General features: G+C 36.3%; 1 protein-coding gene across 1 annotated transcript; it reads right to left on the bottom strand.

Moving 5' to 3' along the window:
• Positions 1-501: 501 nt before the first annotated feature.
• UHMK1 (U2AF homology motif kinase 1) lies at positions 502-27,009 on the bottom strand. The gene is made up of 8 exons (XM_060033265.1): positions 26,591-27,009; positions 24,969-25,261; positions 24,143-24,334; positions 22,146-22,240; positions 15,489-15,565; positions 15,240-15,338; positions 11,422-11,510; positions 502-7,628 (listed from the first exon to the last, which is right to left on the bottom strand). The coding sequence occupies exons 1-8, from the start codon at positions 26,856-26,858 to the stop codon at positions 7,482-7,484; spliced, it is 1,260 nt and encodes a 419-aa protein (XP_059889248.1). The 5' UTR covers positions 26,859-27,009; the 3' UTR covers positions 502-7,481.

Below are 27,009 nucleotides of genomic sequence, written 5' to 3'. Positions count from 1 at the left end.
GTTGGGCAAGCTTATTTAACCTATTTGGGCCTCAGTTTTCATATGTAAAAGGGAACATTAAACATGACATAAACTATCTAAAATAGTACCATCATCTAGGAGATGCTCCACAACTGATGGCTGAACCTACTATCTCACACTGTTGTCAGAAATCAAGTCACTTGATTAAAGTCATCCAACTTGATAAAAGAACCAAGATTAGAACACAAGTCTCCCAACTATGAATTTTGGTTCTTTTCCTGAAACAAGGCTGTTTCTAAATTATCAAGAACATTTATTCCAAAAAAAAAAATATGTTTCAGTATTGTCAGTTTGATGTACTATTTTCAAAGATGAAAAATCACATTCTTTAGAAATGAATGAATGAAGCTACATGGAAATTTTTCAATGGTAGCTCTCAGTAAAAATGAAATCGTAAAGTAAGTATACTTACCTGTTATCTAAACTTGAATATTTATACTAAATACAGAAATATTTGAAATAAAAAAGCAATTCCTTTATTTTTAAGCTTTATTTTATCACCCTTATCAAACAAACACACATCAGAAAGCGTATCAACAGTGCATCTTATGGTAAGTCAGTTTACAACAAAACTGAACAAGGCAATTGTGTTTACAGATAACGTTTGCAGCAAAAAACTATATGCAGTACAATTAATTGAAACGCAGTGTCCATACTTTTTAGGTATATAGGAAAGTGGAAAATAAAAGTTCTTTGCTACTCAGCAAGAAAAAACAGGTTTAAAAGACTTGAAATCAGAAATATAGGGATTTGAGAAAAGAACTTCTTGGTACTGATACACATCTACATTTATAGTCCCACTTAGTTATTAAAAAAAAAAAAATCACAAAATAGTAAGACATCACCAAGAACAGAGAACCATAGTGCCAAGAAATGCCAAGACCAATACGCTATTGAAACAACTGGTAGAAATGTTACAGACAACTATGCACTATGTACTGTAATATTCTTGTAGTTCTGAGGTGAAGGTAAACCAACAGGAGAGAATACTCCTTATAACTGGCTTTGGTTTAAGTGATCGTTCACATTTTTTCTAACCATACCTTCTAATCAAAAACATAGCAATTACATGTTATTGAGGGAAAATAGTAGTAGGTTTTAATATTCACAACCAGACACTCCAGTGCTGATATGGGAAGCCATAAACTGTTAAAAATCTATTAATCATAACTGGATTTCAAAGAGTGACCAAAAGATAACAAAGATGGAGCCCTTTGGGGGGAAAAAAAAATCCCTTCTACCCCAGATTTGCCACTGTTAAGAGGATATAAAGGAATGTTAAATTACTGAAGATTTTTTTTTTCAAAAAAATTAAGAATGAAGGAGTTAAATCCTACTGGAAAAAGATATGACAGCTTTACACTCTGCAAAGTAAATATTCTACAGAGATGCAGCTTAACTTTTTTTTTATTATAATAAACACTATTTACTTCATAAGGTGCTATAACACTGCAGCTAGTGCATACTAATGCCACCCACTGTACCCACTGTGCAAAGGGAAATAAGGAGATGGCTAATCCCGTTTCTTTCTGATCCTTGATTTGCATAAGTGTTGATATATACCAAATACACAAAAGATGGAGTTTAACTTAGATATGTATTTTAAAAAATTAGACCAAACTGAATATGGATATTTAGTCTGATCTCATACACTCTTAAAATAATTTTCTGGGGAAACAATGATGAGGAATGTGTAGAAACAGCAACATTTCTATGTTACAGGTACCAAACCTGGATTTTTAAAAATAAATATCATTTTTAGGTCATAAACTATATGAACAATTAATAACACCAATAAGGAAGCTATTTTCCTCCCCTCATCTATTTTTATTACTTACCTTTCTCTTCTTAACTCTTAAATTTGGCAGACTTCTGACAACTCATGCTAATAAAATAACACAGCTCTAGATAATTCGAATAACTGAAAAGACTTCTTAGACCACAAATGCGTGATTTTGGATGTGTGATTTAGAACACCTCACTACATTTGCTTTTACATACTCACTGTCCTGACATCATGAATACTATTAAGGAGAGAGCTTAGAAGGGGAAGGCAATTCCACCCTGGGATAGAAGTGACTATGAATAATTCTCTTGCTGACAATCAAGAGTTTATGATAACAAATAGCTCTGATGTTTACATAAGGGTTTCCCAAAAAGGAACAAAAATTTTGACAATTCCAGTTTTGGGGTTTTTTTCCTTCAGAATGTGACTTATTTTCATTATACAAGGTAGTATAGCAAAAGAAGCTCTTTTCTGCACAACACAACAAGGATCAACAGTCATATAAGGCAAAATAAGACACAAAGCTTCTCTTTGCTTTTAAATTAAAATACCACAAAGCTAGGTCATAAAACATACATGACTTTCAAAAACAAAATCAATTTTCTTTAGGATATTGTGACAGCTACTCAGGGAAATAACACTCAGGCAATCATTTGATAGATTTCCCATGAATTCCAGCATTTATGGTGTCACAAACGTAACTGCCATGATTATGACAACTCTCTGAAAAGCACAAATAAAGCAAATAAAACATTAATCGTTCTAAACAGTATAAGGGACAACGAAAGTGCTGAGTTGTAGGAAAATGAATAAAAACTTCATATCAGGAGAACAAAGATTGTGTAAACTATACATCTGATATCCTGAAGATCACCTTCATGACTACCTATAAAATAAACAATTTCCTAAATGCTCTCTGGTTTATAGATATTTCTTTTACAGCCCATTTCTCCTATAAAATTGCAGGAAAAACAGTTAAAATTGTTTACCTTCTTAAATATCCATAAGTACTTGTCAGTTGCATGTCAGTGTGTAAATCTATTGGTCATTCACTGTGTGAATTTAAAAAGCAGTGAAAGACACTGGAGAAGGGGAGGTGGCTAAGATAACAAACATGATACACCCTGTGGTGTCAGGTAGAGAAGCAGCTAACCTAACACAAAACAAAATCTTTAAAATTTGGGGTACTTCAAAAACTAAAACATCCATGTTCCTCTATAACTAAGAAAATATAACTTACCCAAATATACCGTAAGAGGCTCAGATGAATTCCATATCATAGAGATTCAACAGTCTTATATTCATTGAGAAAGCCAGAAAGTAATACTAACCTGAAAAGGCTAACATCTCAAAGTAAAGGTGATTTATTGAGCACCTTAAGAAGAAATGGAAATTCTTTTGAGCTAATTGTGACCAAAGGCTGGTCTGTATTGTGACCACACTTGACAAGAAATAAATAAATTTTATCAGAGCTAGAGTAATAAGATTTGAAGAAGGAACCTAATATTAAAAATGGAACTAGATCCAAGGAAGAATTTGATTCTGCCAGATAACTCTGGCTTTCCATTATATGTAATATTGGGGGGAAAAATCAAATATGAATAGTTTTACACATATAAAAAAAGGCAAACCCAGGCAATTTTGGAGTTTTATATTAAGTGACTCAATCCAAAAGTTATTCCAAGGAAAAGGCAAAGGAGCAATAATTATCATCATTTGGGAAGCGTTCACCCAAATGAGTTTTAATATTTTCCAGGAAACACAAGGCACTTGCTTAAATCTTTGACTGTCTACACATCCACCAGACTAAAAGTCATGATGCAATTCCATCTCTACACTTATCTGAATAAAGCCACCTAGCACGTACCTTTGCATAAAAGTCCAGGTAAAACACGTGGTTACTGAGTGTCTCCCTCACTCCCTCACCCAGTAACTATGTTATCATACTTATCATCAGTTACTATGGTGCTGATTTTCATTAAACTATAAAAAATAAAATGTCATGCTGCCAAGTATAATAGTAGAAATTAGGTAAGATAGGCCTAATTTTATAAGGTCAGAATATAAGTCTAAAAAGATAATGATGCCAAAATGCCAGTTACCTGCATTTGAGAAATAACTCAAGTGAGCCATAAAACAGCATCTGAGTATTGTAACTCTGACTATAATTTATTCCATAAAGGTAACTGATTCCCTTACCAGGGTGAAAGCCCAGTGTACTAAGACAGAAACAAACCTTATGCTCATAGTTTCTTCAACTTCCTTTACATGGCAGCACTCTTTCTGGCAGCATTCCTTATAATAAATTTGTTCAAAGGTTAAAATATAAGTACAAGCAATATGAATCTAGAAGGCAAGTTAAATAAGAATTGAGAGATTTTTTAAAAAGGTTAATTTAACATAGCTCAGCCCTCTTTATTTAGCAGCTGGAATACCAAAAAGAAGGCAATACTTGTCTCAATGAAAACAGGGAGAAGGATGAGTAAAACTATATTTATGGTTTTGTTCTAAAAGAAGCCTAGTATTGGCTCAAGGAATAGCAGAGAGGGAATTTTTCTCTGAAGAGTTTCTATACTGATGGCCACAAAACAAGGAAGACATTCAGTAATAATAAATGCAATCTCTTATTGTAAGAGGCTCATTTTGTTACTCCTTTAAAATGCAGCAAATAGTTTCTTTTAGCAGTGCTATCTTTCACTGAGGTGTCCAACTCTACTTATTCTTCTCTAAATACAGCATTAAAGTTTTGAAAGTAGCCAACTAGCGACCTCCTCCAAATATGTTTCCAAAGAACCAAAGATTTCCTATAGAATTATCAATTTACATGCCTTTTCTGGGACAAAAATGTACCATGAAAATACCATGGAATAAGGAAGAAACTGGAAGGCAAGAGGGAAGGAAGCACAGACATTAATTTAGGGAAAGAAAAACTACCTGAGATAAAATTTTCCCAAAATGGTAGGGGTTAAGTGACATGAACCCTCACATGTTTACCCTACCTCTCAAAAAGAAAATTTCTGTCTTTAAAACTTCAAGGAATCAAAATCTCTGTGTATATATTTCATCCTAAAGGATCATGAAAATTGCATCATTCAATATTTGGTTCAGGTTTAAAAAAGATAACAAGATTAAACTTCTTATAATATCAGAAGAGGGAGGGAGAATCTGCAAATGTCATCTTTGGTAGTAATGGGCTAAGAGCTATAAAATAACAATTTAAGTCAAAGGAGGCACCTCCATTCAATTTTGTGGCTTAAATATAAAATATTTAATTCGATGCATGGTTACTTAGGCTTATCAATTATTCCCTCAGCTCCCTTAAAATCTAGTTAGCATCTTCTATAATAAAATTCTACAGTGTTAAACACTACATATACGCATGAATACATCAGCAATAAGAAGACGATCAAAGAATGCTGTGAAATTCAGCATCAAGATGTTAGCAGCATACTGCAACATTAAGCTTAGAAGCCTACCTGCAGTTTATTTGTAAGGATTTTTCTTTTTGGTGGTAGTCGGGGGAGGGAGAATGAGAAAGGTATATGTGCTAACCTAGAATACTTGCCCTTAAAATGAATTCATTTGCATTCTGTGTTCATCAGTATGTATGGAAAGACCTGGTGTTTTTAATCACCATGGAAGCTGCTACCATCCAAACGGTTATGTTTTAGGAAAGCTTTGGTCTCCACAATACTCTCTTGAATTTTTATTTGAAACCAAACCAGCTAATCAACCTCTGAAAAGGCCGAAATGAAAAATAATAGCTCTTCCTTCTAAGGGCACACATTAGAAGCTTACTCTACAGTTCTCCCTTGGGCGCCACGCCACAGATCTTTTGGCAATTCATTATACCGAATTTGGCTTCATAACAAATATTAAGGAGAGTCCTGAGTAATTAGGTAACTGTGACTAACTAAAATATCAAATGGTAATTGTCTGAATAGGGTAAAATAATTCATCCTCTGAGACGTAAATTCTTAATTGGGCTCTCAATAACCTGCATGGCACACACAAGGGAAGACTATATGAGGAGGCTTCCAGCAGGGAAAGATATAAAAGCTTTTTCCTTAGGAAAATAAATAAATAAATAAAATTTTCATTTAGTTAAGAAAACAAAAAATTCATAACCTGTATACCTTTCTTTTTTTGTATAATCAGTGCTTTATAAAGGTTTCCTAAGATTTAAACCTTTGAAGACAATCTACTGTAAAGTGGGAGGAATCCATAATTATAATTCCTGAAACCATGTAGTCAACCTGTGCCCGTGAACTCACGAATACTAGTTTCCTCTACTGGGGGACACATTAGATTGCTATGAATCTTTTTAAGAATTCTTCGTAAGTTTTTCTTCTTTTCTATTTCTACCTTATTATAGCTACACCTTTCTTAACTTCCTTGTAATCAGAAGTCAGATCACCTGACCACCTAGGATGCTTTCCTCTAACGTCTCTTCAGCTAAGGATAGAGGTAAAGAATGGGGGAAGAGGAAAAGAAGGAGTGGGAGGGAGATGAGAGAGAGAAAGAAAGAAACAAATAATCCTTGACTATGCACCCTTTGCCTATTTTTTTTCCTTTTCCCTTCGCTGAACAACTAATTCTTTCTTTCTGACCCAAGTCAATTTTTCATCATAGTAGACAGAACTCTACCTTGAGAAATTTTACAGTGATCCTAGAAGATTCAGTACAAAACAGATGAGCTAATGCAGGGTCTAAAGCAGACTGAAAAAAGGGGCAATTTATGTGTACCAAAACTTTTACAAGAGTTTTCTCACTTTAAGAGAGTTTCAATGTAACCCAGTTTAGATTTGTGTGTTCTGGGCCTCTCAGGAATGAACTATTTTCTCATTTCACTCTATCAGACAGACCGACTCCCAAAAAACTTGTATCCTAAATCTTACAGATATTAAACAGGTAGGGAGGAGATGGGCATAGACTGTATTAATTCACAAGATTCACACTATAAAGAAAGCTACTCAAATTTTCTCTAATCTTTCACACCTGCACACTCACTCGAGCATACATACCGGACATAAAAATTGTGCAAGATCAAGCATTAGCTTCCTATTTTAAAAGCCTTAATTAAAAAAAAAATGTAGATAGGCTCACTGCAGTTTCTTTAAAGGAATATTCAGTACTACAGTACTCCTTTAAAAAAATTCGTAACTCAGTGTTAAGAACACAGTAGGGAATTGCTGCTTAACAATTACTTAACATTACTGAGAGCATCCAGTGCCAACTACAGATATCAATAAGGAAGACCCCTCTGACAACATAAGGGAATAATCTGTAAGTGATGTCACCAACTCTAACAAATTTGTTCATAATATTCACTACAACATGATATTATTCATCCTTGCTTCATGATCACATGAAAGAGTTAATATCTTTTTAGGTTACGTACTGGAGAGCAGCACTTGCCCTACTGCACAAAAATAGGTTGCCCACATGGATGCTCTAAAACCCCTCAATGTATAGCTGAGAGGTCTTGTCCTACTCAGTGCCAAATGTCTGCAATGCAGTCACTGCTTGAGCAATGGCTGCACGTCGGTAGGATGGAATAAATATACAAAGTATTCCCTTAAAATGATAAGGGGGTACTTCTGCATTCAGATGTAGAATACAATAACCCAGGAAACAGAAGAGGAGAAACAGGAAATAGTCCTTAGGTTACTGATTAAAGCAAAGTTTGATACAGATATCCCCTCTTGTAGGCACTCAGTGGGTAAAATGTAGCCACAACAAACTTCCCATCAAACATCCTTCCAGTCAGTAATTTCTGAGCAGCTTTGGAATCACCAGCATTTGCATACTCAACAAAGACCTGTAAGAGGACAGAGAAAACAAAGTAACTTCATTTTTATCAACATTGTTTTAGAACAGTGCTTCTCCAACTTTAATGTGTGTGTGTATATATATGTGTGTGTGTCTGTGTATATATATATACACACACACACACATATATATATACATACATATATATATACACACACATATATATACATACACATATATATATATATATATATATATATATATATATATATATATATGAATCACTTGGGGACCTTGTTACAATGCAGATTCTACTTCAGTAGATCTAAGGTGGGGCCTGAGTCTCTGCATTTCTAAACAGACTTCCAGGTGATGCCAATGCTGCTGGTCCAGGGACCACATTTTTGAACAGCAAAGTTTAGAATACTTCCTTAGAACTCATTTCAATTCTGAAAAATTCCATCAAAACATACATCCTTTTGTCAGTTTCATAAAAGAGTGCTGAATAGTGCTAGACATTTGCTGAAGACAGGGCTGAACAGCCCAGAGAACAATGACATTTTGACAGTGTCTCAAAGAAGATTTGCAGAAGCCACAACTATAGCAAGGAAGAGGTTTAAAACTAGGTAATTTCCTTTCCCATAGGTAAACGAAATAGCATAATAATTTATTAGTTCTTTCTGATGATCTAAAGCAAAAGTTACAGGGAGGCGACATGACTTGAGATGACTTGTCCTCAGTTACCCGTAAATACGTGAGCCAGGAAAAGAACTGCCTTCCCTCCTCAGTTGTATGCCTCATTTGTTACATCGATATTCTCAGGGCTTCACCGGTGGCGCAGTGGTTGAGAGTTCGCCTGCCAATGCAGGGGACGCGGGTTCGTGCCCCGGTCCAGGAAGATCCCACATGCCGCAGAGCGGCTGGGCCCATGAGCCATGGCCGCTGAGCCTGCGCGTCCGGAGCCTGTGCTCCACAACGGGAGAGGTCACAACGGTGAGAGGCCCACGTACCGCAAAAAAAAAAAAAAAAAAAAAAAAAATATATATATATATATGAATATATATATATATATGAATATATATATATATATATATATATATATATTCTTCAAACTGAGGTGCGAGCATCCTAGGACACTCAGAGACTTTCAAAGTGGAAGCAAGAATAGACAGTTTTAAGGACATCAACTTCCAAATTCTTAACTTTCATTTGTACCTTTTCCTAAAACTGGATCTACCTAGAAGTTCAGGCAGGTTATTCCTTTTCATTTCCCCTTTCATAGGAGCCCTTTTCCCAGCTGACGAAGCAAAGTTATTACCAAATGGCATAAAAACCTTCAGGGCATAAAAAGAAGCAATTTCAAATACAGTACTTTTTTTAATGGACTGTTTCTTCATTGATAAACAAAGCTCCATGCCCTGCCTATGACTGGTCACTCCCTGTCTCATGCAAATATTTCTGTTAAGGATGATGTGTGACATTAGACCTAGGATATTTTGGCCTGTGATGGGATTTTCTGAATTCATATTTATTGTAAAATGGACAGGTAGAACTGATTTTGTCTCTTCCATTCTATGACATTTTAAGCTATGCATTACTCTTGAACACAAAGTAGAGACCATCCAGTGCTAAAAATTGATGCTCATCTTTTCACCTTAGATATACTTAATATTTTATATCTCCTTTTCTTACCAAAAAAAATGTGCTTAGCTGTAGTTTCTAGCAATACATACTTTTTCACTAAATACAAAAGGAAGATTACATGATGTCCAGTGAGAAAAATGAAGCTCTTTCTGACTTTTTAAAATTGATTCATAATTACTCCAAAATCCATACACCAAAGTTCAATAAATGAGTAGACATGCAATTATAGAAGGAATACCAAGCTTTCTATCAGATTCCTTGCTTCATAGATAACCTATAATTTTACACATTATATAATTCTGAACTAAATAAAGAGGAAACATATTTTATAACTTACTATGTAATTAAATAATTATATTAGAGTTCTATCATTTTAATCTTGACCACTTTTATAATTGTAAGATGCATCCCATAGTCTACTTTCCAGTATTTTTTTAATATTCCTTAAAAAAAATAACATGTTAATTTGAACTGAAATAGTCAAACTGGCTTTACCAACTAGGCAACAGACATTTTCAATAACCCAAGGAAGTTAAATCTGTGATTCTAAGAGTTTATCAAAAGTTGCTTTCACTCTCCAGTGAATATCAGTAGAAGCTTCTTATTTCTTTTGGTGATAAAGCAAATGTCTTCTTGCTCATAAAGACTTATTTTTTTCATATCATCTTAAAGATGGATACTTCCCCCCTGAAAATACTCCCACTGTTTCTCTATGCTGTGTTTCCCATTCTATTTTGACCACTCAGATTAATATCGAGTCAGATCACATTAGTCCTCAATTCAAAATCTTCCAATACCTTCCCTTCTCATTCAGAGTAAAAGCCAATGTTATCTCAAAGGCCTACAAGGCTCACTCTACTTGATTTGTCCCTTACACTCCCATACTTCCTTGATCTAATCTCCCACTACTCCCCATTTTTCTCACTCTGCATAGCCACACTGACCTCCTCAAACCTACCAGGCATACTCAGGGCCTTGGAACTTGCTGTTCTCTTTGCTGAAATTCTCTTCCTTACCTCCTTCAAATTTTGACTCAAGTGTAATCCACTAGTGCTTCCTCACCTGCCTATTTAAAACTGCAATCCACCCCTCCACAGCACTCTTTAAATCTCTTCTCCAATCTCTTTTTCCCCATAGCACTTTTCACTATATATTCTTTTATGTTTTGATCACTGTTGTATCCCAGTGCCTAGAAAATAACAGATGCTCAATAAATACTGGTTGAATAAATAAGCAGCAATGATGTATTCAGTATGTTCCTGACACTGAATGAGGTAAGTGCCGTTATTACTAGACTGGCAATAACTTTTCACTAAGACTAGAGTGAGATTTCTTTTGTTTTTTTTTTTTTCAGTTGCCAAGAATTTTCATAATATTGAACCATGAAAAACAAAATCTACAACCAGAAGTGATTTCACCCACCAGGGGACATTTGGCACTGTCTAGAGACATTTTTGATGTCACAACTGAGGAGGAGGGTGGAGGGAGGGCATCTAGTGAGTAGAGGCCAGGAATGCTGCTAAACATCCTATAATGTACATGACAGCTCCCCCAACAAAGAATTATCCAGCTCAATGTTAGTGGTGTTGAGGTTGAGAAACACTTAGAGTAAAAAATATTCTGTTTTCTGAAAAATAAAAAAAAACTACAGATAAAAGAAAGATTTAATTTAGGATACAGAGTTTTCTTTAGAAACTGTGATCATAGTTTTAGCCTATACATTTTATAGATGAAAAAACTATGGTTCATCACAAAACCAGTCAAGTTGAAACTGGAACTCAGCTTTCAGGATTCTCAGTCCAGTGTATTTTCGTTGTTTAAATTATCACTGATAATTCTATTACAATCAGAATCTAACCTAAATGGTTTCCTAACTATACTTAATTAGAACAAAATTGGGCCAAATATTTCTGTAGCTGACCCTGACCTAAATTAGCATATGATTCAGCTGGCCTGTATATAATGGCTTAAAAGTAGGTTAATATTTTAAAAAAACAAATTTTAACAGATAAAAAAGTACATGCATATTATAGAACTTTTGGAAAAAGTGAAAAGTACAAGAAAATAAAAACAGCCATAATGCAAAATTCATAATCCCTAGCAACATTCTGTGTACATCTTTCTACAAAATTAAAACATTTTGTACAGGATTTTAATAACCTCTGAATCATTCTGGAATTATGAAAATATTCACTTACTTGTCCTCTGCCAGGATTTTCTTTTGGAACAAGCAGAGATACCACTGGTCCATATTTTTGACACTCCTCTTTTACATCTTCTACAACGTCTGGTTATTAATAAACACAACAGTAATCAGATGTAATTAATGAGCATTCATTATTTTCATATTTTAAATTAAAGAATTCAGGAATCCATATCTAAGTAATGAGGTCATTTTATATAACTTCTAAAATTAAGCTTAAGTTAAGAACAATAGAAATTCAATGCATTTAATAATTCTTTTTATATTTTAATTCTTTTTGAATAGTTAATACATTCAAGTGACTCGAAATCCAAAAAAATAGTCTCCTTCCCACTTTCCAAAATGTCATTCTGTTCCTCTCCCTGAAGACAATAAACATTATCAGTTTCTTCTGTATCCTTCCATAAATCTTATAAGCTTATACAAGCAAACATGATCATATATGCTTTAAGTAAAAAGTTCCAATCTTGCTTTTTTAAAATTAACATTACATTTTTAGATCTTTCAATATCATTACATGAAATTTTCTCATTTGTTTTTATGGCTGTGTAGTATTTCACTCTATACATGGTTGATAAACTCTCTAATGTGTCCTACTGCTGAATAATTAAACTATTCCCAAGCTTTTTGCCATTATAAACAATATTGCAATAGATAAACTTGTACATATCTCATTTCACTTGTGTATTTCTAAATTAACTTTCTAGAAATGGAATTGCTAGGTCAAAATTGATATGAATTTGTAATTGTTAGAGTTACCAATTTGCCTTTCATAAAGGTTCACCAACTTAAACTCTCCAGGGATGTATGAGAATATGTTTTCCTGTACCTCACTCACAGGAGGGTTTTCATATATTTTCTTCACTGTCAATGTAACAGGTAACAAAGATATCATAGTATGGTATTAACATTTCAATAAATGAGAATGAAATATGTGTGTGAGATATATTGTACATCCTTTCATATAAATTGTCTATTTGTATCCTCTACCCATTATCTACTGGCTTGATTTATAGGGGTTCTTTCTGTGATAAGAGCTGTAAATATTTTGTCTTTGGTGGTTTATGCAAGGTAAAATTTGTTGAATTAAAATTTTACCTCTTCAGAGTTTTGTGCCAGACTAGTAAAAGGCCTTCCTCACTCCAAGAATATATATATTTTTAATCTCCCATGATTTTTTAGTTCAACTTTTTTTCCTTTATTCTCTCCTTCCTGCCTGCCCTTCTTCCATCCTTCCTTCCTTTTCTCCTTTCTTTTTCTTTTTTCCCTGTTTTACTCCCTCCCTTCGTTTTGCTTTAAACTCTAACCTGTACATGATTTGCAATTTATTTTGGTCTAAAGTGGAAGGTCTGAATCTAACTTCTTCCCCACCACCATCAAGATTACAAGACAGCTGTCCTAACACTTACGATTTCTAGCAAGGCAAACTTACCTAAAACTAGTGTTATTTGAAGATGACCTTGCTAATTAGAACTAACAAGGCATTTAATGGTACTATATCATCTGTTGCACTTTAGTTCACATAAGACTCTTAAACAGTAAGATTTAAGAGCAACATTTAAACATTTCAATGCTCAATGTATTTAGAAGTAGAAAAAAGGTGTTGCATAGCAATATACACAGAAAAGAGTAAGTATAGTCTACCCTAACGTTTATTCAAGGAAGTCCAAGCTTGACTTTTACAGCAATAAAAATTATTAGGAGGAGACAGAATTAAGTACAGTAGGTAGACAGACTTAAAAGACTTAAGTAGTGGGGCTTCCCTGGTGGCGCAGTGGTAGAGAGTTCGCCTGCCGATTCAGGGGACACGGGTTCGTGCCCCGGTCCGGGAAGATCCCACATGCCACGGAGCGGCTGGGCCCGTGAGCCGTGGCCGCTGAGCCTGCGTGTCCGGAGCCTGTGCTCCGCAACGGGAGAGGCCACAACAGTGAGAGGCCCGCATACCAAAAAAAAAAAAAGGACTTAAGTAGTAATTTGAATTAGATGTCGAGATTATTTAGAACTACTTTACCATAAGGACCTGATTAAAACAATGCTGAGGGCAAGACTATTCTTTCAGATAAAAAGGCATCCTAAAAAGTAGAGACTGGAGATTCCTACAACTGTCACAGATTCAAAGAAATTATGTTTGTTTCATTTGTCAGATAACTATATAGAGCTGATTTACCCTTACAAGAGACAGTATGGTAAAATTAGCTTTATCTGTAATGGTTTAATTTTCCACAAAGAAAATGTTTAATACTAAGCAATTAATATTTTTATGTTTGGTCCTGCTTTTTTTTTTTTTTTTTGCCGTACACGGGCCTCTCACTGTTGTGGCCTCTCCCGTTGCGGAGCACAGGCTCCGGACGCGGAGGCTCAGTAGTTGTGGCTCACGGGCCTAGCCGCTCCGCGGCATGTGGGATCTTCCCGGACCGGGGCATGAACCCATGTCCCCTGCATCGGCAGGCGGACTCTAGCCACTGCGCCACCAGGGAAGCCCCTGGTCCTGATTTTTAGTCCATTCATCACTCTGCTTCCAGAATGCTCTTATTAAACACAAGTTTGACTATATCACTCTCCTAGTTTAAATGTTAATGGCTCTTTATTACATTTAACAAAGAACAAATATTTATTGAGTACTTATCAGAAGCCAGGGACTATTCTACCCCGATGCAAAGTTCTCTTGTGTAGTTTATATTCCAATATTACTATCTGTGGGATTAAAGTCCAAATTCTTAAACACAGCAAACAAGTCTATTAGATATCTGTATTCTGGCTACCTCTTTAGCTTTAACTGACTGTTCCCCAATAAATATCCTAAGATACAGCCATACCAAACAATTTGCTGTTCTCTGAACATGACACACTTTCTCTCATCTCTATGTCTTTCAGCTACTTTTAGCTCAACCTCAACTTTTAGTCAAGCAATTCTAATTACTAACAGAGCTCAGATATTACCTCTGTAGAGATGCCCATTCATGCATCACTCAGATTGTGTTAAATACCCCTCCTCTCCGCCTCAGTACATTACCCTACCTTCAGATTTATCAAAACTATAATTGTTTATATAACTGTCTCCCCTATCACACTAAAGTCAGGAAATAATTCCACAGTGGCAAGTATATACTCAGTAAATATGTCTTGAGTGAATGAATTATTAAAAGCAAAACAAGAGAGCTAAAAGGAGAAGTGAAAGATTAGGGCAGGACTAGAATAGACAGGGAGAAAGAAGTTGCTGGGAAAGATAGCCTTCTTTATTAATTTTGTAAAGACCTATGAGATGTAAGAGTTGAAAGGACCTTAGGAACTGTTTTAGTGTACTCAAACCGCTATAACAAAATGCCACAGACTGAGTGGCTTAAACAACAGACATTTATTTCTCATAGTTCTGAAGCCTGGAATTCCAACATCAAAGTACAGGCAGATTTGTTGCCTGGTGTAGACAGCTGCCTTCTTGCTGTATACTCACACAGCAGAGACAGAAAAGAAAAAAAGAGAGGAAGGAGAGAGACACCTCTCCTGTCTCTTCTTTTTTAAAGGGCATTAATTCCATCATGAGGACCCCACGTTTAAGACCTAATCTAACCCTATTACCTCCTAAAGTCTCCAACTCTAAATACTATCACATTGGGGATTAGGGCTTTGTCATATGAATTTGGTGGGGGACATATTCAATCTATAGCAGGAATCAAAAGTGAGAGTACTTTAGAGATCATATAGTTCAATACCCTCACTATATAAATTTGTAAAATATGAGAATCTTACAAATTGGTATGACTATTCCACACAGTTAGGAAAGACACATTAAAATATAATTTAGGAAACGCTGACCTTCATATTCTTCTTCATTCTCAAGATAATCATCATCCAGCACATTCAGCAGTCTTAGCACTGGAGTAGGAAGCATCACCAAATCTTCAATATGAGGGGCTGTTAAATTCATTATAACATGGTTAAATGTAAACTCTCCCAAATAAATTGACGACTACCAGGCAAAGGAGCTTGGGAATACAAATTAGTTCTGATGTCTCATTTGATTGTAAAATAACCAAGAAAAAAATAAAGATGTATACAACTTACCAAAAGGAATGCTAAAGAATGGGCTGCACAATGCCATTTCAGCAGGAATTCTTCTGCTTGGATCATCATGAAGCATGCTAAAACACAAAAACAGGTATCTTTACAATTTTGTCAAATCTTTTGAAAATGCAACCATTAAAGAAAATAAAAACGTCTAAACGTTCACCACAGCATTAATCAAGTAGCATGACTTACTGAATCATTCATCTACAAAAAAAAATGCTATTTACGAGTAAATAGTTCAATAAATTATTATATATACCTAAGACATAATATATTTTAATTTAAAATCTTTTTGATTAATAAATACAACATGGGAAAGTGATCCACACTCTGTAACACTAAGTGAAAAACAGCTAGACATAGATTTAGGGTAATCCAATTAAAAAAAAACAAAAAGAGGTGAGATGACTTTTGAGCCTTGTCAAATCCCCCTAATAATAAAGCAACTTGATAGCAAAATCAAAAATCTATGGACAACATCTCTAACAAAAGTAGGTAACCCCACTAGACTCCAAAATACAAGAGGCTAGGGAGAAACCATCAATAGCAGTAGGACTTGCACCACATTGGCATGTATGTAGAAGGAAGCAGACAAAAATAACAGTTAATGTGATGAACCAGAGAAAAAAATAATCCCAAAGAACCAACAGGTATTCACTGGAAAGCACAGTTAGCCAATTTGAGAAAAGCAGCTGAAACTACCAGGGGTTATACATTCTAATTCCAAGTGAATGCAAGGGGTCCTCTGTAAGACCTGAGGGGGCTGAAGTAATCTAGACACTAGAACCTCTCAAAACCAACCAGCTGAAGCTCCCTTCCAGGGCAGAGTCCTGCAAAGAAAAGAAAACTTGGGAAGAGAATCCACATTGATGGGGTAAATAAATTGAGAGAGAAAGAGACAAAGACACCAGGAAAAAAGCAGGGAAGGGGAAGAGCCATGAGATCTCAGGAAAAGAAAAAAAACACTTTTTCAAAAAAAATTACACAAAACAACAGAGGAAGGAGCCCTGTGTAGTTAGAAAAGGTACACCTTCTTCTGTAAGTTTAGGAAAATGTATTTCATATAAAAATGAACCACATGAAAAGTATTATAACAAAGTTACTACACAAGAAAAGAGAACTGCAAAATAACTGCCCTCAGACAACGAATGCATGCAAGAAAGACATGACCACAACACAGGTGAACACTATAACCTACCATTTCAAATGAGCTAAAGGCATTTTTTACAAAGATACAAGATATGAAAGAGTAACATAAATCAAATTAGAAAATTTCAAACATCAGATAACAGAACTCAGGAGAAACAAAAGGAAAAAATAATTTCATAAAATAAGCTTAAGCTAGAAGAGACATAAGGATGAATAAACACAAGAGATAATGTCTCAAAGACAAGGCAGAAAGGAGAAAAAAATTTTAAATAAAAAAAATGAAATAAAAAAAGATTCAAGAAAAAGTGATAATACTGAGTAGAGTCAAAGAAAATCTAATATATATAATGGGAGTGCCTGAAGGAAAAAAACAAAACGAGGGAACAAATACTAAGAACTAACTTAAGAATACTTTCATAAAACAAACAAAAAGATCTGAAACTACATATTTCCTGAGAATACAGACCCTAAAAAATCAAAATCTATTATTCTGGTAAAATCACTAGACTTTTAAGAAAATGATGACATCCTCAGGGCATCTAGGCCAAAAGACCAAGCGACTTTTTTTTTTTTTTTTGCAGTACACAGGCCTCTCACTGTTGTGGCCTCTCCCGTTGCAGAGCACAGTCTCCGGACGCGCAGGCTCAGCGGCCATGGCTCACAGGCCCAGCCGCTCCGCGGCATGTGGGATCTTCCTGGACCAGGGCACGAACCCGCGTCCCCTGCATCGGCAGGCGGACTCTCAACCACTGCACCACCAGCGAAGCCCCAAGTGACTTTTAATACAAAGACAGAGTGTCATCAACACGCTGTTTTCAACAGCAGCACTATATGCTAGAAGAAAACAGAGTACAGTTGACCATTGAACAACTCCAGGGTTAGGGGCATGCCCCCTCCCCACAGTGTAAAATCCATATAACTTATAGCTGGCCCTCCATATTCACAGTTCCTCTGTATCCACGGTACTGCAGCCGCAGATTCAACCAACTGCAGATCATGTAGTAACATACTATTTACTACTGTAAAACATCCATGTATAAATGGACTCTTGCAGTTCAAACCCATGTTGTTCAAGGGTCAACTGTAATTTAAGACACTCAAGAAAAGTGTCTGCTAAGGATTTTTATACCCAGGTAAACAGACTTTCAAGTATAATAAGCACAGTTTAACTATGATTAATATGCAAGGGACTTCCCTGGTGGCACAGAGGCTAAGAATCTGCCTGCCAATGCAGGAGACACGTGTTCGATCCCTGGTCCGGGAAGATCCCACATGTCGCAGAGCAACTAAGCCCATGCGCCACAACTACTGAAGCCCACACGCCTAGAGCCTGTGCTCCGCAACAACTGAAGCCACCGCAATGAGTAGTCCCCGCTCTCCGCAACTAGAGAAAGACCACGTGCAGCAACGAAGACCCAATGTAGCCAAAAATAAATAAATAAAACAAATAAATTAAAAAATAAATAAAACAGTATTTAAAAGAAAAATGTTAGGGCTTCCCTAGTGGCGCAGTGGTTGAGGATCCGCCTGCCAATGCAGGGGACACGGGTTTGCGCCCCAGTCTGGGAGGATCCCACGTGCCGTGGAGTGGTTGGGCCCATGAGCCATGGCTGCTGAGCCTGCACGTCCAGAGCCTGTGCTCCGCAACGGGAGAGGCCACGGTGGTGAGAGGCCCGTGTACCGAAAAAAAAAGAAAACAAAATGTTAAAAGAAAAAAACATGTAAGAACTCAAAGAATATTAATCCTATGATCAAGAGAACAAGCTTCAGTAAACTAAAATGACTAGAGAGACATCAACACAAGGATCAGTGATGAACATTAAATATCTAGTTACACATAGAACTGAGATTAAATGAGAGTGCTTGAAAACAGAGTGCATAGCATGTAATAGCTATATAATTTGACAATGCAGATATAACTTTTTCAAATGAGGGAAGAATGGGAAAAGCATATGCAAAAACAACTGTTTTCAGTAATCTTACTATACCACTATTATTGAGACTGTTTTAGTGTAATGTGGAATGAAGCAAATGAGTAATTATGAAATATTCTAATCTGGCATTCTCTTTGTCCTTAAGAACCAGAATTCTTGACATAAAAGAAAAGAGAAAGAGATGTAAAACAGAAGAAGTAAAAACATTGTGGTTCTGAATTTAAATTGGAAACATCGGTATGAACTCTGTCCACTTAATAGGCCTTGAAACAATGACCGCTCCAGTAGCAGTCAGTATTCCTAATACCCAGATTGTGGTTTTTAAAATACCATTTCCTACTAAAAGAAACCAGGCTTCTTGGAGAAATGCTACTTCCAGGTCTGGGGCAGGAAATGTGTACTTTGAACTAGGAACATCTTACCACACCAGATAAAAATGAAACTATTACAGATAATAAGGTCTGCCAAAACCAACTTGCAGAGGCTCACATTCCTCAAAGATGGGATAATTTCAGCTTCAATTAGGATAAGAACTGCAATGGATTGAAATATACCAAATATATTTAAATTCACTAGTTAATAATGATACTTTGACCTTTCAAAAAGGGGATGGTCTGCTTTGGAAGATGACAGGGAATCAATTCATTATGAAAACAAGTCAAGAGAATCAAGCATTTATTTCGTCTTAACTAAATGAAGAGAAAATGACATAATAAGAACATCACCACTCTACGACCCCTAACAAAGTCATGGATCTAGGCACTAAGTATTAACAGTTCTTAACACATAAAATGGAGATGGCCACATTATGTGCTGACATAAAAAAACAGAATACCATCTACAGTCTGGAAAAAAAAAACCCTCTAGATACAAATATACAACTACCAATTTACAGAAAATAGGGAAATATGCTAGACTATACTACAATAACACAATCTGTAAAATTCAGACTGTGGACAACTATACTGAGTCAACAACCCAGGCTGTTCAACAAATAAACAAAGGAACAGGGAGAGTAGGAGATGGAAAGGGACCTTTTAGAGTAAATGAAACTTAAAAGGGATTTGTTTTTTTTAATAGAAGGGCAACACTAAACCATAGTGTTTAGGAATGCACACTTAGGTAATAAAACTATAACGAAAACAAGGAAGTAATAACCATGAAAGTCAGGGTAGCGGTTACTTTTAGGGAGGAAGAAGGGGCTTGAGATTGGGATAGGGTACGTAGAGGACTTCAGGAGTAGCTGGTAAAGTTCTAATTCTCAACCTGAATGTAGTGGATACAAGAGTATTCCTAAGCATTCACTAAGCTACACATTTGTTTTCAGTATCTATGTTTCAGTCTACAAAAAAAAAAAAAAGAAAGTTCAAATAATTTGCATGCATACACAACAAAATACGAAGAAAAATACTGAAAAGAAATACACCAAAGTGGTAACAGTAGAAAATGAGCTTATAATTTTTATTTTTCTTGTCACAATTTTCTATAGCTTCCAAATCTAGTATTACTTGTAGAAAAAAGGGAAAAAAAAAAGTATTATTAAAAACAAAATAAAACCAAACCCCTCAAGCTTAAATAACAAGGTCAATTAGACTTTTAAGTCTATCCCAGAATCCATTACATAATTTGACTTCTATCCTAAAATCCGTTATATAATTTTACACTGCCTCTTTTCAATATAAAATGCAACATTTAATATCTAGTATCAATCAGACACTGACAGCTATTTAAAACTACTGTAATTTGTAAGACACACACACACACAAATAAGTGCAAGTAAAACTGGTGAAGCTGACAATGGCACTATGCATCTTTGGGACTGGAGAACTGGCTACAATTTCCAGAGAGTTCATGCAGCAGTGCAGCCTGGGTCTTTGGACAGTGAGTCAGGAATATTTGCTTGTGCTTTTGATCAGTCTGAAAGTCGGTTATTAACAGCTGAAGCTGATAAAACCATTAAAGTGTACAGAGAGGATGATACAACTACAGAAGAAACTCATCCAGTCAGCTGGAAGCCAGAAAGTATCAAGAGAAAGAGATTTTAATGTGGCGTTGTCTTCATGGTGGTTCCAGTTTTGTTTTTTGTTTCTTTTTTAGCTTGGTGTTGATGAGAATATCCAGTCATTTGTGCTCTGGCTAGGAATATAAAGCAAAAACTCACATGCTTGAATCATTGCTTTTTCATATTTTACAATGAACTGTCCTCTCCTCATGTTTTTATTTCTAAAATAAACAGTTTGAGATGCTAGGAGGTAAGATGCAGATATCAAGCATATGTGGGTTTGTTGAATATAACTATCCTAAAGATAGAATGATTTATCACTTTTATTAAAACACTTTTTTTTTTTTTAACTTACAGAACTGCTTACTGTAGTAGGACATGTTTTGAGGGGAGTAGTCTTTTTTTTTAATCCTTTAAAAACTGGTATCTATGACTGATAATTTGGGATTAAATGATTTGAAGCGTTAAAAAACAAAACAAAACAAAAAACTGGTGAGATGTGAGTTCCATGGACTGTAATGTCAATTTCCTGATTTTGATATTGTACTAGTTTCATAAGATGTTACCACTAGGGGAAACTGGGTGAAATCAAAACACTACATCTGTATACTTTAAGCAAAAAGCTCCATGACCGCCTGACTCATTTCATTATATACACATGTGTAATTTAATTATCTCTGATCAAAAACCGCAGTGTCATTTCCTTAGACACCAAGATTTATAAAACAATCAATCATGCCAGATAAAAACAGACACCTTCACTTACAATAACTGACGCCAATCAGAACACCCTGCAGAGCAACACCTGGCCCAGGAGTCACGTGGACCAGCTTTCTCAAATACGTTTGACAACGACTATCATAAGGGCATGACTAACTTGCCACCAAATCTGAATGGCCGTAGGTTCACTCTGAGAAACAAACATTCCTGGGTAGAAGGAGTGGACTAATGAGCAGTTTTAATGAAGCTTTAAAAGCCAGTTTGGAGAAAATTTAAGAATAGGGTTACACATCCTTTTAATTAAACCATTTGTCAGAAATCATGTTTTGTCAATTCAAAGAAAGTCTATTTTATGTCACTACATTTTTAAAGACAGGAATTATTTTTATATTAAAAAACAATTTAAAAATTAAATAAAAAACACTGTATCTGTCCCCAGAGTTTTCAATGGTAATTATTTAAAGTATAATATATAATTACTTTACTTGAAACTTTTATTTGGTAGTCCAAAGTAAACTTAGTCTTTAGTTAATAAACACCTATTCTCTATCATATATAGAACTGTCAGAGCTACGAAAGGCCCAAGGTACAGTGATCCATCATCTATCGTCCACTCAATAATTGCTAGGAAGAGCCTAATACCTGGTACTCACCAGGAAAAAAGAACACTCCTTTGAAAATAAATTTAGTAAACAACTTGATTGCTTTCTTATTAGAAGCTAGACTGTATAGAATATCTAAAGATTTTTGATTCTAAGGAAGGAAAAGTTCTACATGATTACGCAAACCAGAAATAATAATATAAATCCATTCAGAAAAAAAAGCCAGCTTAAAGTACATGTAACATACCTTTTGATAAGGTCTCTTAGGTGATAGGCTGGAATTGCGGCATTCACCACTGCTTTACTGGCAAATATGTGATCAATAATAGCAGAACTGTTTGCCTAAAAAGACGGAGAAAAGTCTTCCTTTGGTTATTCAATTCAGTCTGTATTTACTAAGTACTGGACACATAGCACTGAACGGTTTGGTAAATTAAATGCAACAGAAAACACTCTCTTCTGAGAGCTTACAATCTTAATGAAGGAGATTGGTACATTATTATAAAACTTCTCGAGAAGAGGAACATCTTTTCTCCATTCTCAGTACCTGACACTCTATGAAGACTTACCAGATGAATGAATAAAGAAACAAATACCAAAGCAACCACACAGAAATGTAGTTTAATGCAAAATGAGAAAGTAAATGTGTGCTAGGTGAGTCAGTGTCTTCATGATGAGTCTTCAATTGGTTTTCAGACAGAAATAAAATAAACTATCAAAGAGAAACCAGGACAGTATTTAAAAATTTCATCTGTCACATTATTCATACCTTAAATCCTTGTGGAACATAACATTTTCTCCCTGAGTACTGTGGAAGTGAGTACATGAGTAAAAAGACCCGATATCATCATCATCACCTAATACCACAGGCCACACTCTATGCTAGGAACTAGGTATCATCTCTTTTTTAACCTCAACACTGTTATCCTCATTTTACAGAAAGTAAACCATAGCTTAGTAAACCTAAATAAATAACTTAGAGGTGGGGGAAGATATAAACCCTAGAGGTTTAACTTCAGAGCCTATGTTCATACTCGGCAATTTTGCCTCTATAGAAAGTGATAAAATACAGAATAATGATGCTTATATCTAGGAGACAAATAATGGGGAATGCTTTAGTACACATCATGCCTCTAAATTTCACCAAAAAAATGCCCAAATGTGATCTAGTTCTGATTGGCTCTGGCTCAAGAAGAAATAGTCCAAAGAGCTCAAAGTTAGTCAAAGCTAAATGTAGAAAATTGATCCGTTTATCTATATTAGCACTAGAGAAAGAACGGACTGTTTGGAGTACTAATGATACAGAATGATACTGGTTTTACTCACATGGCAGTACTTTTTTTGCCAAAAGTAAGCATTAGGTACACCCACTAGGCTATTAAAGTATTTATTCCAAGAGCTGCTTCACCAGGTATAGATGACTAGGGGTTTAAAAGAAATAAAACTCTGTATGGTATAATGGCCATACACTATGCATTAGATGCTCAAAAAAATACTTGTTTAATATCAAAACCAATAATAATTCCTAAACATTGTACTGTTTATCAAACCTCTAACCTAAAGGATACTGATATCATCACAACATTAAAGCCCCAATGTGTTGGAAAACATAATGTAGTTAATTCCTAACTCATGAATATGTGAAAGGTTAATTCCTATGTCAGAGGTTTGGAACTTAGAACCCATGTTCCCAAAGAAACAATGTTATTAGCAGCACTTTCTCAGGATAGTTCACATATAGAATACAAATAAACACGAAGCAGAGTGGAACTGTGGACAGAACACTGAACTTCTGAGTAGGAGGGACAGAATTGGGGGCCCAGGTCTAGAACATCCAGTTGCACTATCTGGAGCTAGTGGCTTTACATAGCTGTGCCTCCAAGTTTTCATTTGTAAAAGAATAACCAATATCCATTCTAACAATCCTCATAGAATAGTACTATATTAGTAATATTTTAGAATATAATACTACCTTACTAAACAAATCACTGTTGCTTCTTTGGGGAAATGCATTCATTCAAGCACTTACGACACGCCAGGCCTCAGCTAAAAACAGTGAGCATGCAATGCTCACTAGCACATCTGTAGCTATGGGAGTGAGGAATGGCATTGAAGGTAACATGAATACAGTAAGAGGAATATGGAGGAGATGAAGCAATCAGTGTCTTCAAAGAGAATCACTATAAACTGAGTACACTTACATTGGGATTAAGGGCCCCAAAGCAAAACAGTGGTAGAGTTTACCTTCCATTCCTGAGATCTGACTGTATGTTTCAGTTTCATTCCTGAGAACATTTCCAGTAAAATGATTCCTAGGCTCCACAGATCAACAGCTGAGGTACATTCTGTATCACTCTGCAGGCCAGCCTGGGCCAAGCAATTCTGCAGTTCTGCTTCCGGAGCCCGATACCCGTCTGTCTGAATGTACTTTACATCCTAAAGAAGATGAGTAAATATTGTAACCAATCAAAAACTGCCCACTTTCCATCCAACCAGTGTATTTACCTCTCTGAAAGTGCAATGAGCCACTGCCAAACCGAATGTCAAAATTTTGAGTCCTTGGCTACCACAATGCTTTGGTTCATTAACTGGGTACTTGTCAAAGGCAAGCTGTACACTTTCCATACAACTGCTCATTTCTTTAGATATTCTCTTGCCTGTCAGACACTGCTGATAAATAAGGACACTCTGCAAAGAGCTGATAAACCATGGAGAATGGAGCATTTGCCAGAACTGTCACATGAGTTCTGCCATTAGACAGAGTCCCAACATTGAAGACACTAGTAACAGTAATTCAGCAATTAACCAAATGCTCAAAGAAAAAAAAGCGTTCTATGTAGGTAAAGTACTTTTAATAATTCCACAGCCCTCTTGTACTAGCTCCCCCTACCTGACCCAAACATATATCCCTTTTTAATGATTATGGCAATGAAATTCTTATTTGCTTCATCCCCAGGCACTTCAGTATTTTACATAGAAATATCTCTTAAGTCTCTACTAAATCACCTCTGTTATTTAAAAATATTTTGTTTAGACCATTGAGGGGGTGGGGAGAGAAAGTATGTCTTACCTGATTGCCTTCTTTGAAGCTAAGTCCAAAGTCAATGAGTTTAAAACATTCATTCTCGGCACTCCACAATATATTACGTGGTTTGAGGTCTGCATGGACATAACCCTCATGATGAAGAAAAGCAAGGGCCTCTAGAACATCTCTGGCACAATGCTGTATCATCCACATGGAACAACCCTGGTGACTGGAATATAAAAGCAATTCCGAAACACTGACATCCAGGAGTTCAAGCAACAGACAGCGTGATGGCACATTTGGAGAGAAGTGGATTGTAAAGACTCCATATAAAGTCACTAGAAAAAGAAAAGAATTATAATACTTTAAAAACCAGACTCCGAGTAAGTGACCATTAAAGTAGATACAAATTGGGGGTAGTCTAGATAAGGATAACTTTGATGAGCAAGCAAGCCACTGTAATTTAGTTTTCCCATGAGTAAGATTTTTGGGCAACTGGGTTACTTTATTTTAATAAAATGAGACGACCTTCAACAGCGGATTACTATTCAAAGATATTAAACATGGCACAATAATTCAAATTGTGTTTCCCAAGCACTCAGGGATGGGTGAATAGGCACTTAGGGTGCCAAGCAAAAATGATCAAAAGAAAAATCCAAATACTAAGTACTCTTACGGCAAATGTCACAACATGCAAAATCAAAACTGAAGACTGTTTCTTGATCCAAAATAGCACTCTATAATCTAAATATTAAAAGGAGAGATTGAGACTTTCAAGATGACATTTTAACCTAATCATGTAAAGATTCAACAACTCCTTAGGTCTGCAAAAAATTTCCATCTTAAATACCTGGGTTATACACACCATTTAGCAACCCTTAAAAAATTAAAAAAAATAAAAACTAAAAAAGCAACACTAGTGTTAAGAAATTCTTCTCCAAATGGTAATATTTAAAAGGTCACCTTCAAATTAAATATGGATCATGCTTGCCAGGAAATAAGACATTTCTTTATTAACCAAAGCCGTTACTAATTATAAGCTCTCTGTTGGTATAGTAACAATGAAAACTGTTTTCATACATCAATCATCAGTAACCATCACATATTTTACATTCCGAATATCTGAATCATGAAACATGGTCTTACCTGGGTAAAAGTATAAAGTGCTTATGTATAATTTTCACACTTCCATAAGAACTACTATGTAAAATTTGGGAGTCATTTCTCCCAAATCCATACTAAATATGTATCAAGTAACACCTATACGAGTTATTAGCATTGACGTCACAAGTACTAGCAATATTTCCCATTTTTCACTGGTGTGCAAAGATTAAAACATTTCCGTATAAGACATGACAATCTAGTAAGGATATGCCTCTTTTCACTAGAGAAGATAATTCTCTGTGCTAATAGGTGCGGCATTCTCCAACGAGAACTGAATCAGAACAGAATTTATTGAGCATCTACTACGGCCAAAGCAGACCACCAACTCCACCGTATTGCAGAGTGAAAGCGGGACGGGAAAGGGCCCTGGACCGGGTGATAAGGACAGGGCCAGACCCACTTGTCCAGCCTAAAAGACGGAAGACGGAACGCCAGGCTGCAAGAGGGGGTGCATGCCTGGACTGGGACCTGAGCAAGACGAGAAGGGAGACAGCGGCTATTACCGATGTTCCTGTGACCCTGCAACTGCTCCAGCGCCGCCCTCTCTTTGCGGAAACCGTACTCGGCGGCCGAGGCCGCAGCCCCGGTGGTGCCCGGCGGTAAGAACTGCTTCAGAGCGCCGGGGGGCGAGCCGGGTGTGCCGCAGCAGCGCACACGATACACCGAGGCCGAGGAGCCGCTACCCAGGCGGCTCTGTACCTGCCACAGCCGCCCGAAGGCTTCCAGAAACCGCGGCGGCTCCGCGCCCCACGCGCAGCCGGATCCCGCCATCGGTGCGGACTGAGGGCGCTGACACGGAGCTGACGCGACGCCCAGGGCAGGCCGGCAGGGCCCGCGGTCACATCCCCGCCCGCCGGACCAGCGGCTCCGCAGGGAGGGGCCTGCAGCCGCCTCACCGACTGCCGGGACCTCGGGCCGCCAT

Source organism: Delphinus delphis, chromosome 1, assembly GCF_949987515.2.
Source record: "Delphinus delphis chromosome 1, mDelDel1.2, whole genome shotgun sequence".
In the NCBI taxonomy this organism is placed as follows: Eukaryota; Metazoa; Chordata; class Mammalia; order Artiodactyla; family Delphinidae; genus Delphinus; species Delphinus delphis.
Note: the sequence above shows the minus strand (reverse complement) of the source record. Positions and strands in the feature narration are given on the sequence as shown.

What these genes read in the sequence shown, in the direction of transcription:
- UHMK1 (XM_060033265.1), bottom strand. Translation starts at nt 26,858, where the DNA reads ATGGCGGGATCCGGCTGCGCGTGGGGCGCGGAGCCGCCGCGGTTTCTG. An exon ending in TCAGATCTCAGGAATGGAAG is followed by an intron (nt 22,241 to 24,142) that starts GTAAACTCTACC and finishes CCGTCTTTTTAG; the next exon opens with GCAAACAGTTCTGCTATTAT. An exon ending in GAATGAAGAAGAATATGAAG is followed by an intron (nt 11,511 to 15,239) that starts GTCAGCGTTTCC and finishes ATTAATAACCAG; the next exon opens with ACGTTGTAGAAGATGTAAAA.